We start from the raw sequence: 14,362 nt of genomic DNA, 5'->3' as shown, positions 1-14,362 counted from the left end.
GATCTTCCTTGCCTGAAGCCTCCGGTAAGCAGCATGGTGAATTAATGAAACTCAGTCAAGATCTGAAACAGCAGCTGACCCAAACGAGCCTCCAAGAATGAGAGTACACCAGGCTTACATGTAACGAAGTGTTCATGTAGGGGACACAGGACCGTGATTATGGAGCTGCCATCTGTGTGAATGTATGGCAGCTCCCTGGAAATGCAACTTGTTTGTAACTTGTTTAGGATTATAGAAATGAAAGGCCCTTTGGTAACTCGTCAGCAAGAAATTGACTTCTGACAAATTATCCCCCTAAACGTCAGTGTCCAAAATCAGAAAGAACCCACCCCTCACAATACTTAGATGGAATCTAATCCAGTGTTACTTTATGGTATTTTGTATGACACTGGCCCTCGTTATGTAAGATTAGATTCTCCCTTAATTCTACTCATACACAATATTTTTTGGAGCCAAAAGAGCCTGACTCCAAAACAGTTCTATTTACTTGCTCAGAGCAATTCTGTGCCCTAGATTCTTCACTTACGAAATAAGACAGTTGGACTCAGTGTTCTCTGAGATCCTGCCCAAGCACCAGAAGTCCGTAAGGCCCTTGAAATGTACGTGTTTCTCTCTAATTTTTACCATCTATAACCTAACTTCTTGCTCCAAACTTTCTCAATGCTCTAGACAGTGGGTTCTGACCAATTAAATAATAGATGTAAAATCAATGTAGCTTGGTCTAAAAACAATCTGAGTGGCATCCGCTTGTTCTTCATAATGACAGTAGAGCTCAGTAGTCACCAGCATGGACTTGGAAGCCAGGGTGCTTGCCTGGGTTTGAGTCCACCTCGGCTACTTTTGAGCTGTGTGGTCTTAGGCAAGTTATTTAACCTTTCTGTGCTTCAGTTTTCTCATCTGTTAAATGGGTATAATAATGGTGCTTACTTCATAGAATTGTGGAGAGGTTAAATGAGTTCATGTATGTACAAATGGTTCAGACCAGTGCCAGCCAAACGTGGTAAACACATACAGGTACTAGCTATTATCACTGTTGTTTTTATAAAGAGAGAGGGAGAGAGAGTGAGAGTATTTGTTGGACCATTATTATAGGCACTGTATTTGTACTGTCTTCTCTTTGAGATGGAGTCTTGCTGTTACCCAGGCTAGAATGCAGTGGCGTGATCTAGGCTCACTGCAGCCTCAACCTCCTAGGTTCAAGTGATCCTTCCAACTCAGCCTCCTGAGTAGCCAGGACTTCAGGTTATGCCACCACGCCCAGCTGAATTTTTGAAATTTTTGTAAAGATAGGGTCTTGGCATGTTGCCCAGGCTAGTCTCAAACTCCTGGGCTCTTGCGATTCTCACACTTTGGCCTCCCAAAGTGTTGGGATTACAGGTGTGAGCTGCTGTGACTGGCCTATACTGTCTTATAATGTGCTCCCGGTAGCCTATGAGGTAGCTAATATTTTCCTCCACAACTGATAAGATAAAAAAATTAATCTTGCCCAGATCGTATAGGATTCACATGTGAGCAGGGGCTCCAGAGTCCCCATACTTCTTTTTTTTTTTTTTTTTTTTTTTTTTTTTTTTTTGAGATGGAGTTCGCTCTTGTTACCCAGGCTGGAGTGCAATGGCGCGATCTCGGCTCACCGCAACCTCCGCCTCCTGGGTTCAGGCAATTCTCCTGCCTCAGCCTCCTGAGTAGCTGGGATTACAGGCATGGGCCACCAGGCCCAGCTAATTTTTTTTGTATTTTTAGTAGAGACGGGGTTTCACCATGTTGACCAGGATGGTCTCGATCTCTCGACCTCGTGATCCACCCACCTCAGCCTCCCAAAGTGCTGGGATTACAGGCGTGAGCCACCACACCTGGCCTCCCATACTTCTACTACTATATTATGTGTCTGCATCTGAATTGTCCTCTACTGTTTCCATGGAGCTCCCTCTATCAGGAGAGACAGAGGCTTAGCAAAAAGTTAACTGCAGACACTCTTCAGATTTTATTTCTTATAGGCATCGGGTATAAAGTAGTTGATTGTGAAATTCAACACGCCTCGAAATACATTTACCATTAATGGTATACACACTATTAAAGCCAAAAATATAAGGTACTCATAGGATTTTAAAGTGTGTCTGTACCACATCAAAGGTGCAGGAAGGGCCAGTGGCATGGGGTCACGCGGGGTAGTTCCCACTTACCTCCCAGCCCACGATGGACACCTGCCAGCGAGCTATCTTGTCGATGCTCTCCAGCTTGCGCTTCCGCTCATTGATCAGACAAGCCACATTCTTCATGGCCTCATACGCTGCCTTGATGTTGCTGTAATCACTGCAAGAGGGGAGGTTCGTATTAATCGCATGGCATGCACCTTACAAATGAGGACTGGCAAAATAACTCACGGGGGCGCTTCTTCCTATACGACTGAATAGACAAGCTGGCATTTACATCACAGCCACTGCTTCCCTTTTTCTTGTTCGCCCGTGAATGGACTACAGTCTGCATAGGTTAAGGGAGCTGACCCAATGCATTTCAGAATTCTTTGGAATAAAAATGTTTTCACTCATTTCCCAGAAATCACAATGAATGACAGTAAATGCCACAGTAAATAAGTTTTAGTCACGGTGACAATGGGCAACTTTCATTAACACAGAAAGGACACCTCTCTTATGGCTTTGATTCTCATACAACTACTCTTGTTACACAAAGCACTTGAAAAATCACTAACCGTTTCCAAGGGTGACGATTTGCTCTGAGTCTCATCTTTTATGCTGTTTGGGAAAGGAGAGGAGAGGACAGGAGTCTGAAGTGGTGCGTTATGGAATGCTGGCATTGCGTTCGCCTCACCAACACACGCTCCTTTCTGGTGCTTTCCATCCGCCACGGTCACGCCAAGCTAAAGTGTTCACCCCAGCAGGCTCCTGCTCCCAAACCCACTAAAATTGTAGGCACAGGAAGAGCAGAAGCTACAGTTCCAGTCTACACACAGGCCGGCACAGTGCATGTCCAGTATCTGCAAGCTTCACATTCAGGTTTTGCTCAGCGTTAATAACGGGGGGCCGGAAAGTCCAACCATCCAGCTAACGAGCTGCATTTTCTACTTTCCCCTGGCAACTTAGGGGACAGACAGGGCCACTGCACCACAGCCAGAATGAATGAGAATCCTTCTGCTCAACCATGGGAAAGCCTTGAAAGCAGATTCTATTGTCTATTTACCAAACACAATTCAACTCAGCTCCTGGGAAGTCCCCAGACACTGCCCACACTAAGCAGACCTGCTGTCTTCAGAGAGGCCCATTCACACTCAGAAGTGGGGCAGAGAGCAGGGGCAAGAATGACACCAGGGGTTGCCAAAATCATGGACACAGAGCCCCCAAAGAGGCCTCCAGCAATGAAGAAAGGGTGCACATTACGTTTTTCTGGACAGAACTGAGTTGTAATGATTTTTTTAAAAAGATTTTTTGCTTTGTTTTACTTAAGACAAGGAAATGAACTTTTTGTTATGCTGACTAATTTTTATTTTGAAAAAGCCAAAATTTGCAAATGCTTCTGGTGAAAAATGCCCTTAAAGGAGAATAAGCAACTACTGAAGAGTGAGGTGTGGGCTTCTGGACCCAGCTTTCCCTGCTCAGAACGTACGAAGCTGCCTGCCCACATCTTTCAAGAAGTCTTTGCTTCTTTCTTCTCTTACTTATTGTCTCTGGCACTGGGCTCCTCATCTTGCCATCAAGATATTTTCTTAAAAATGTCTTCAAAAACTTGTAAAAGATATTTACAACTAAAGAATATTTTTCTCTTCAATTTTGTGGCTTTCTTGACTTCTCTATTTTTTTTTCCAGAGAACTTTTCTGATTTCTCCATCAGAATAAGAAAAAAATATATAGCTCTCTCTTCTTTTATCGATCTCAATGAACTGCTTTCTCTAACTCCCTTAGTTCTAACTCTAAGTTAACACCCATATCTAGAGTCTATTGTTCTGTGACCTGCTCTCATTCTTATTCTTTACTTTCCAATCTACCAATCTAATTGTAAGAAGGCTCCATTCTTTTTTTTTTTTTTTTTTTTTTGAGACAAAGTCCCGCTCTGGCTAGAATGCAGTGTTGCGATCTTGGCTCACTGCAATCTCCGCCTCTGGGGTTCAAGTGATTCTCGTGCCTCAGCTGTGCCTAGTAGCTAGGGTTACAGGCACCCACCAGCACGTCTGGCTGATTTTTGTGATTTAGTAGAGACAGGGTTTTAACCATGTTGGCCAGGCTGGTTTCAAACTCCTGACCTCAGGGAATCCACGCATCTCGGCCTCTCGAAGTGCTGCAATTACAGGTGTGAGCCACTGCGCCCGGCCAGAAGCTTCCCTTTACAAGTCTGTCTCTTCACAGGAGTTCAGAGACAGAGAGGACAAAAGAATAATGACTCACTCTCCACTGCCTGCAGGGAGACATTTAGCTGCTGAAACTGATAACTGTTGTGGTTTGCCATAGAAATTTCCTCCTGGTACAGTCCCTTCCCTCTTCCTCTTCTCATTAGGACCCTCTGTGATGAGCCACTGCAGGAACAGGTAAAGACTTTGTGTCAGGGGCATGGACCCTGGCTGGATTCTCATCTAAAACAGTCAGCTTTAGCCTAGACTAGGCATCCCCAAACTACGGCCCGCGTGCGGCCCCCTGAGGCCATTTATCCGGCCCCCGCCGCACTTCAGGAAGGGGCACCTCTTTCACTGGTGGTCAGTGAGAGGAGCACAGTATGTGGCAGCCCTCCAACGGTCTGAGGGACAGTGAACTGGCCCCCTGTGTAAAAAGTTTGGGGACGCCTGGCCTAGACCCTTGCACCCTGGTGTGGCCTAGCTTGGAGCCTGGCACATAGGAGCTGCTCTATGACTGTCCTGTCCCTGCTGGCCAGGTGAGGACTCAGCAATTAGCCAAGCACTGCTAGCCAGGCACCAAACAGGTGGGCTGCACTGTGGGGACACTTTCCCCTGGCATGGAAAATGGGCATGCACATTCCAATGCTGAATAAGTGACATGCCTGACGTATAACCACACAAAAGCTTCTATGCACACATGAAATGACAGCTGGCTATTAAGGGAACAAAGAATAACTTTTGGCTTCCCCGGAAGAGATCATATGGCTAAAGAACAAGGGCCTGAGAAGAATCCAGAAATAACCACGGCAGATCACAAAGACGGAGACGGTGTGTAGTGTGTTGCTTGTCGTTCAGGAGAAGCTGAGATTCAAACAGCAGAAGTGTTGTGGGTAAGAAGAGCTTGGTTAGGTGCCAAGGAAGCTCGAAGGGAGACGCAACGTTCAGGTATGCATGGAAGGAAGCCCTGTGCTCCCAAGAGGAGGGAACGGGGAGAAGAGCAGGGAGCTGGCACCCCGGTGGGGAAGGAGCAGCTCAGGGCGCAGCGGGCAGCCAGTGCCCTGGTCTTCTCAGCAGCCCTGTATGACTCCTGCCCCCGACATTCCATGCTCTTCACAGCTCAAGCTTGTGTGTGCCTTCACCCCTTCTATGTTGCTAAGTGGAGATTGCTTAGCAACAACTAGCTTTGGGTAAGTCAAAATAACGTCACGTTTCTGCCATAAAGAATCCTGCTCTGAGCTGAGCTGCTTGCGTCCACGTCAAGGGTACAGGAGAGAACGGAAGTCGTGGCCTTCCGTTCACACTGGTTGTTTCCCTCAGAAATGGTCTTTACTAACCACTGAGGACGCAAAGGCCGTTTATAAAATACAGGTAAGCAATATAAGGAGTAACAACACAAGAGAAGTCCCCACGAGCTCGCGGCACAGCTCACGAAGGATGCTCATGTCTTCACAGCTCTCGGAGCAGATGTTCTGGACCCTCTCCAATCACTGTTTCAATAGTTAATTGCACACAGGCTCAAGAATCTGAAAACTGCTCCCATGGAGCGCCCAGTTTGTTAAGATTGACACTGACGCCCACCTATCACTGCTTGGGTTAAGAGCTGCCTGCAGGAAGACGCCACAGCCCCTCACCTGTGCCCCTGGCCCAATGCCCCTCACCTGTGTTCCTGCGTGGTATACTTGAGCAGCTCAGCCAGCTGCAGCGGGTATTTGCAGATCTTCTGCACCGGGGTGAGCAGGAACCCGTCGATGGCGATGTCGATCATCTGCTGCAGCAGGCGGCAGGCTTCGAAGAAGTGTCTGTACTTGCCCTGCTTCATGAGGTTGGCGAGCTCCAGGCAGGCACCCGGGTGGTTATTGCAGTACTCGGAATAGATGGCAAAGCCCTCTTGCTGGGAAGAAAGAGGACAGCTTCGTCAGCTTCTGGGGTGGCTCTGGGCCATGACAAAGATAGCGGCATCTCAGCCCTCTCTAAGGGACACTCCTAGAAAGGAGGGAGATGGACTTCTGCAAGGACAGGCCATGACATCTGCTGGTGGCCAAGCTGCCCTGCCGTGGTTTCCACAAGCGTACTGGGCTGGCAGGAAGGGGAGCTCTGGCAGGCTCCTGAGGGGGTTGAGGGTGAAGCTGCCCTAGGACTCTGCAGCCTGGTCTCCTTCCAGCCTGCCTCGCACTCACCCTGGAAGGTGGGGAGCAGGGGGAGCAGGGCCTCTAACGTCGCCCTCCCACAAATTCTTTCAACTCAGCTAAAACCATGCAGGCAGCTTTGATGGCTGCTTATTCTTTGTGGTTTGCAACTAGTCTCGTCAGGGTTTTCCTCAAAAAACATACTTCTTTTCGCATTTCCCTGCTGTCACCCTGGCTGGGCCTGCCACGGCCCCCTCCTTGGTGGCAGCAGAACTCCCCCATCCTCACTGTGAGACTCACCTTCCTAGGGCCATCACCTGGCCTCCAGCCTGGCCTGACCTGACTCCTGCAGGAACCTTCTGCACGGGCCACACAGGGAGGCCTGTGACAATGTCCCAAATATGCCCAGGTCACCCATGGGGCCCAACCTCCAACTGACCTACCACAAAAACATTATGCCCAGCCACTTAAAATCTTTCTGCCCCAGAGGACTCTAGACAGCCACTGAGCCCAGCACCCAGGAAGTGAAGGAGGTGGTGAGCCTGCCATTGTTACTATTACCACTCTTACTGTTCCCTTGCTATCTGGGCTGGAACTAAAATCTTCCTCTGAAATCCTTTAGTGGTAAGCAATAGTCAATCGTAAGTTAAAAAGGGATAAATGCATGTTACTGTCAAAGGAAGGTTCCAGGATGGTTACAGTATAGAAGCCCAGGTGCTGCAGCCATGTGCTGGGTCTGCCTTCTCCGCTGCCTCTTACTGCTGTGTGGCCCTGGGTTACTTACGCTCTGGGCCTTAGTTTCTCATCTAGGATGTGGGAGAGATAATCATACCTACCTCACAGCAACAAACAAGCCAATAAAAGAAAACCCTGAAAACAGTGCCTGAAATGTAATTCACACTTACTGGATATTATTAGGAAGGACTCCATAGTTCTTACAACATAATTCTTGGAAAATTTTAAAGAGTAATTACTCCGCATGTAAACCCCTAATTCCAGACTACATAAAAGGATTTTGAAAAAATGAATTTGGGACATTTAGACAAGATTAATCATAGATTTAGTTTATATGATAACCATGTAAGATAGAGACATCTCCTTTCTATGGAAGATTCATCTAGCAAACAATAAAACGAAAGAGACTCCTGTATTTAGTGGACATGCATTTCCAAACAATGTAACCAGATGTTATGAATAACGAAGTCAAGGTGACGCACATGTTGGAGAAAGCAAGATCCTATTTCACTTAAGTGAGGTTCCTCTTTGTTGTACTGTTTCTCAAGGTCTTTCAGAAACTTTCTTTGGAATTTGTAAATGTCTTCAATGTTTCCAAAAATAGTGGCGAGCTGCGCACCAGTGAACATTGCTGTGTGCTTACGGCACTGTCGGATGTATCCCTGCAAGACACAGAAGCAACCATTCTTATTTGAAATCCAAATAAATTATTTCAATAGTATGGCTTTTGTCGGCCCAAAGCCATGATCTTGGAATGAATTTTAATTAAAGAAAATTATTTTAACCTCTATGGGTTTCTGATGAGGTCATCGTACTTCGGTGACTGCAATTTGCCATAGGTGTTAGGAAGGTGTTAAAATACGAAAGCAAAAAGGCTCGTGCGGTTGGATTTAGGATCCAATAAACCAGATAATGTTTCCAGAAACAAGTTTCAAATACCAAAACTCAAAAATTAGTGTCGTCACATGCTTTTCCAAACTTTTAAGAAAATCATTCTCCCATCCGTAATTCCATTTTACAGCCCAGGAGACTTGTCAAATGCAGAATGTTATGCTTGCTGAACAGCTCACACAGCTCTGTGCACGGTCCGTCAGGGCACAGAGCCAAAAACCTCTTCCCCACCAGCATCGCCTTGCCATGGACAGCAGCAATCTGTGGATCTTTAATCTGAGGCCTGCACTAATTAATAATCTACGTGCAACACCATGGCTACACTATGGCTTCAGAGGAGCTAGTGGGATAAGAGGAAAAGGCAGTACATACATGTAACAGCTAACTCAGAGTTATCACATCATTCAATAGAATGAACTGAGCATAGACAAAAATACATACCAATGACTAGTTGGTATGAATTTTTTTTTTTTTTTTTTGAGACGGAGTTTTGCTCTTGTTACCCAGGCTGGAGTGCAATGGCGCGATCTTGGCTCACCGCAACCTCCACCTCCCGGGTTCCGGCAATTCTCCTGCCTCAGCCTCCTGGGTATGAATTTTAACAGGAAAACAATATAATGTTAATAGTTCAGAGGAGGACACGTTCTGGGGCAGACTGCCTGGGTTTAAATCCAACCACTTCTCTGTGCCTTGGTTTCCCCATCTGCAGCAGTGACTAACAGGACCGGCCCAGTGAGAATGCTGTGGTAGCTGCATTAATCCAGGTAAGGGGTGCCAAACAGTCAATGCTCAATCATCACGAGCAGCTCCTGTCATTTCCATAAATGGCACTGCAGAACTGCTTCTTTCGCCACACACTCATACAGAACGAGATGGCTGGCTCACAGAAGCTCAACACTGGCATGTCCACTCGGCTGGCTAATCCGATTAGAGAACACGCATTCTCCGACTTTAACTTGTCTTCAGCCCTGAATGGTCAGCGCTGAATTGATAGGGCAGGCATCAGCATTCGCAGCCACGAGGGCCGCAGTGGGCAGACAGGGTGAACAGCAGCGTGGCGTGATGCTCGTGCATGATCCACAGAAGCCCAAAATACCACGGGAGGACAAGACCCTTCCAGGTGCACCTCCACTCACAGCAAGTTCTCTGAAATCAGGACATGACTATCAAATAGAATTTGTTGCCAAATAGAATAGCATGACACTAGTATATAGCCTTGGATATAACCAATATAAATCCAGAATTTTTTCCCATCTGTGTCTAAATGACTCAGGATCTCATCGTGAGTCAGTAACGAGATGCAGTTGTGTACAGACAGTGACCAACCTTTTGACTCTTTGTAAAGTCAAGTGAGGGTTTTGCCTTTTATGAAAGCCATTCTTTTTGACTAATCTCAGCAATTAGGTCCTGATAGAGACAGCTGCAGAGTACACTTAAGAGAGGGACCGGGCACACTAGCTCCTGCCTCTAATCCCAGCACTTTGAGAAAGCAAGGCGGTAGCATCACTTGAGTCCAAGAGTTTGTGACCAGCCTGAGCAACATAGTGAAACCCTGTCTCTATATACAACTTAGAAAATTAGCTCAGCGTGGTGGTGCATCACTGTAGTCCTAGCTACTCGGGAGGCTGAGGAGGGAGGACTGCTTAAAGCTCAGGAGTTTGAGATTGCAGTGAGCTATAATGACACCACTGTACTCCAGTCTGGGTGACAGGGCAAGACCCTATCTTTAAGAAAAGCCTCGTCTCTGAAAAGAGACCATAACTCTAAAAAACCTCCGCCAACAGCTAGGACAGCCGCAGCACTCAGGCCTAGCAGTGCAGACAGCAGGGGCGGAGGAATGAGCAGCGGACAAGTGTGTACACGTGGGAGTCTGATGGGGTGCGGGGTGGAGGTGGGAGAAAGCCCAGGCACCTCCCGCAGCCTCCCACTGTGGCCCTCAGTGAGGTCCGGGCCTGGCGTCCCACCTCACAGATGTCCCTGAGGTGTTTGATGTACACCCGCTCGGTGTCCAGGATCTCTCGGATGACGTTGGTCCGCATCTGCTGCTTGTTCTCGCAGTGTCTGTGGCGGCTCTGGCTGGCCTCCTCGTGCTGCTCCTCGCTGGGGGTGCTGCTGGAGTTTTCCGACAGCTCTTCCTGATTCACTCGCAACTGCAACCCACACAGAGGCGACAGGTGACTTGGGGTGGGGGAGGGCGGCACCTTCCCGTGACCAGTTGGGAAGGCAGCCTGGCCCTCACCTGAGTCTTGTGGCCTCAGCAGGGCCATGGCTGTGCCAGCAGGCACCAGGACCACAGAGAAACACTGAGCAACTTGCTTGCCTTCCTTAGCATTTTTGCTCCGACCCAGCCTAATTTCTTATAGATGCGACTTGCACGTCAGATTCCAAACAATTACAAAAGTGCTGCTAACCCTGGATAAGGGAGAGCTCTGACCTGAAAGGATCCTCCTGCCCCTACAGATACTTTGGAAAAGCTGCAAGCGCCCCACACTTACTCTGACAAAGCTTGCAGGGAACCAGGCCTCCTTATCTTCGCTGCGGCCCCACCACCAGTCCTTGTTGGAGGCTTCCAAAACCTGGATGACATCCCCAGCTTTGAAGCCCAGTTCCTGGTCATCCATGGTCACGTGGTCCCACAGGGCTTCTGCGCAGACCACATTGCCATCACTGATCAGCTGAAAGGAGACGGTGGGGTGTGCTCAGCACAAAGGTGAGGCGGTGTGGGTCGGTGAGGGGGCTGCTAGGTGCCTCTCTCAGGGCTGGAGTCCTCTCACTTGGATATGCTGGTGGCATTTGGTCTACAATGACTGTGTGACTGGTTATACACAGAGAACCCAGGAGAACAGACTAAGAAAAAATGAAGTCAAGCGGGCATCTCTACCTGCTTTTAAAGAAAGCCCTTAGGCTGGGCACAGTGGCTCATACCTGTAATCTCAGCACTTTGGGAGGCCTAGGTGGGTGGATCACCTGAGGTCAAGGGTTTCAGACCAGCCCGACCAACAGGGTGAAACTCTATCTCTATTAAAAATACCAAATTAGCCAGGTATGGTGGCACATGCCTGTAATTCCATCTACTTGGGAGGCTGACGCAGAATTACTTGAACCTGGGAGGCAGAGGTTGCAGTGAGCTGAGATTACACCACTGCACTCCAGCCTGGGCAACAAGAGCGAAACGCAAGAAAAAAGGGAGGGAGGGAGGGAGGGAGAGAGGGAGGCAGGCAGGTAAGCCCCTTTTTTAAAAAAGTGTAAGTCACTCACTTAGCAGCAGGTCAGTTATCTAGCGAACTTAAATTCTGAAATATTTGTTCCAAAAATGGTTTCTGGGCAGCCATACTAGATGTCACAGAGCCAAGCCTACCAAAGCTATGCACACAGGCTACTGGACATTCCTCACATCTCCCTCCCGTGTGGATCACTCATACTTGGTTCACAATTCGAGTAAGTTTTGCAGCTTTTTAGTTCACAGCAATTAAAGAGAACATAGCATAATCTTGAGATAGTTAACAGTGAAAAAGTCAGGAAGAGATGTGGCTCCTCCATCCTCTGGCCGTAGGAGCAGGGGATTTTGCACATCTCCTTAGCACGCAAGGACACACATCACTGGCGATCTCAGTGGAGAGGCTGACTCACTGAGGAGTTATGCTCCAGAACGCCAAAAGCTGGAGGTACCTTCCAGAATGATTTCCAAAAAAAAAAAAAAAAAAAAAAAAAAGGCTGAAGCTGCAGGGTGGCAGAAGGACCACCAGATTTGCAGGGAGATATATGTGGGGATCTCCAGCTCTGCCATTCGCCAGCAAGTAATTAGACATACTTGTCTCAGAACACCGATGAAAATGTGGCTAACAGCCATAACGTCTACGTCTTAGATCAGCTGTGAGAATTATACGAGATAAGAGCATTCCTTCATCAATTGGAAAGCACTGACTGCACTCACTGATGGGTGCTGCTCTTTACCTAAGAAGATGAGCTGCCTCTACCCAGAAAGCTTAATCAAATACATTTTCCTGGATGATATCAGAGAATCGCAGTGTTACTATTTATTTATTTATTAGATGGAGTCTTGCTCTGTCGCCCAGGCTGGAATGCAGTGGTGCGATCTCAGCTCACTGCAACCTCCGCTTCCCACGTTCAAGCAATTCTCCATGCCTCAGCCTCCCAAGTCGTTGGGATTATAGGTGCTCATTATAAGACAACGCTTGTCCTTAAGGGGACGCAATGAAACCCAAATATTGATGACTCCAGCTGGGAAGTAGGAATACAATAAGGAGAGTCCAAAGCGAGTGGCGAGATTTTAAAGAGAAAGGGAACCTCCCCAATCAGGGAAAGGCTGCCTGGAAGAGGGCCAGGCTACTCAGAACACTGCGATGACCTCTGATTGCAAATCAAAGGTGGCTTGATTCGAAGCACATGCTCCATACTACGCCTACCTAATTTTTTGTATTTTTAGTAGAGACGGGGTTTCACTATGTTGGCCAGGCCGGTCTTAAATTCCTGACCTCAAATGGTATACCTGCCTCAGCCTCCCAAAGTGCATCACAGTGTTGTTCTAATCAGAGTTCCAGGTTTTAGGACATGCTTAGTAAAGAACTAGAGAACAAAGTTGGAAGTGGTTGTGGACCCTGAAAATCAGGTATCCCGTATCCGCCACTGTCTCGTGGAATCCCAGTACCTCATTGATGGCCAGCTGCTCCCCGCCAGGCTGCAGGTACCGAGGGCTGGCCTGGCAGAGGTCTTCATAGCTGAAGTCTTCCTCACTTCCATTGTCATCCACTAAGGCAGAGGGCTCAGTACCTCCATCTGAAGAAACTAAAACATGCAAAACAAAAGGCATGATTTAAAAGACACAGCTAACAAGATTTTTTTCATCTGAAGAAACAATTTGATAACATACTCCCAAGGGGAGGTAATCATCTGGATCTTAATCAGAATAAGAAACTGTTAGAAAATGTCTATGATACATTACTCAAAGTTAAGAGCTGCAGTTAGGTGTGAGATTGACAGGTGGAAGGTTAAAGAGTGTATTGCCAATGCAACACCATTTGCAAAGGTAAGACCATCAGGGATTACGTGCAATTTAATTGGAAGTCTGTGCTCCAAAGTGGATATTAACAACATAAATGCAGATAATAATGCTGTCAAGCAATGTGCTGGTAAGCCTGAGGAGGTAACGAACAAGAAAAAGATAATCCAATGTTCTGATTCCATCCTTTATCTGCAAGGCATCAGTACTACTAAAACCAATAGGTCCCAATAGTGTCTCGAGTGGAAACGTGCAGCCATTCTTCCTCTCCATCCATTTATGAAAGACTTGGAACTCAGGAGAATGCAGAATTATATAGTACTTTTACCAGAAAAGAGAGAGAAATATCTTTTAAGGATGGCGCAGCTTTGATTGGCCACCCTGGTAATCAGATCTTCTTTCTTGGGACAATGGGCCACACTTGGCAAAGCCAACAGTCTGTCACAGAGCAGTCTCTTCTTTCAGACTCATGGCCTCAGCCGTCCTGTGCAAGCTCAGGGATGTCTCCACCACGATTTTTCCCCACGGAATGTCTGTCAGGTGCTAGGCACAGAAAGCTATGCAACAGACAACCCTCGTCCTTAAGGGGACACAATGAAACCCAAAATATTGATGACTCCAGCCGGGAAGTAGGAATATAATAAGGAGAGTCCAAAGCATGTGGCAAGATTTTAAAGAGAAAGGGAACCTCCCCAGTCAGGGAAAGGCTGCCTGGAAGAGGGCCAGGCTACTCAGAACACTGCGATGACCTGTGATTGCAAATCAAAGGTGGCTTGATTCGAAGCACATGCTCCATGGACTCCCGCACATCTTGTGAAAGATGAGACTGCAAAGACTGGGGGCACATGGAAGGGCCTCCCAGGCTAGAGCTCATCCTGGGCTGCTCTTCTGGGCTTTGGAGGAAGGAAGCCACAGGGCCTGAGTAGAGTCCCCTCACATTACAGAAAGAAAAAAGATTTTAGGGTCACGGAGGCTGGTCTGAATTCTGGTCCTGCCCTTCTGTGGGCATGGGACCTAAACCAAGTGACTTCATTCCTCTGAGCTTCACGTCCTTCTTTTTGAAGAATCAGCCCACAGAACGCGTGTGTAACCCCTAGCACCCTGGACCATAGCTGGAACTCCACGGAGAGTGCTACTATGGTAACAGTGTCCTGCATGATGAGGGCTGGGCTAATGACAGACTCTGTGAGGACATGGAGGAAGGGCTGATGGGCAGAGCCTGGGGCCAGGGAAGCCAGCTGGGGAGAACAC

The 14,362-nt window shown here is 47.6% G+C and overlaps 1 protein-coding gene across 7 annotated transcripts in view; it reads right to left on the bottom strand.

Moving 5' to 3' along the window:
• The window catches only part of SPATA13 (spermatogenesis associated 13), a 315,048-nt gene that overhangs the window by 10,697 nt on the left and 289,989 nt on the right, over window positions 1–14,362 (bottom strand). For all 7 annotated transcript variants that reach the window (XM_010334901.3, XM_074387925.1, XM_074387924.1 and 4 more), the window contains 6 exons: window positions 12,761–12,897; window positions 10,587–10,766; window positions 10,056–10,241; window positions 7,683–7,862; window positions 5,998–6,230; window positions 2,181–2,310 (listed from right to left, as the gene is read on the bottom strand). In XM_010334901.3, the coding sequence (XP_010333203.1) occupies window positions 2,181–2,310; window positions 5,998–6,230; window positions 7,683–7,862; window positions 10,056–10,241; window positions 10,587–10,766; window positions 12,761–12,897 (1,046 nt within the window). The remainder of the gene's footprint in view (window positions 1–2,180; window positions 2,311–5,997; window positions 6,231–7,682; window positions 7,863–10,055; window positions 10,242–10,586; window positions 10,767–12,760; window positions 12,898–14,362) is intronic.

The sequence above is a fragment of the Saimiri boliviensis genome, chromosome 16 (genome assembly GCF_048565385.1).
Source record: "Saimiri boliviensis isolate mSaiBol1 chromosome 16, mSaiBol1.pri, whole genome shotgun sequence".
Taxonomy (NCBI): Eukaryota; Metazoa; Chordata; class Mammalia; order Primates; family Cebidae; genus Saimiri; species Saimiri boliviensis.
This window is presented reverse-complemented; position numbering and strand designations above follow the sequence as displayed.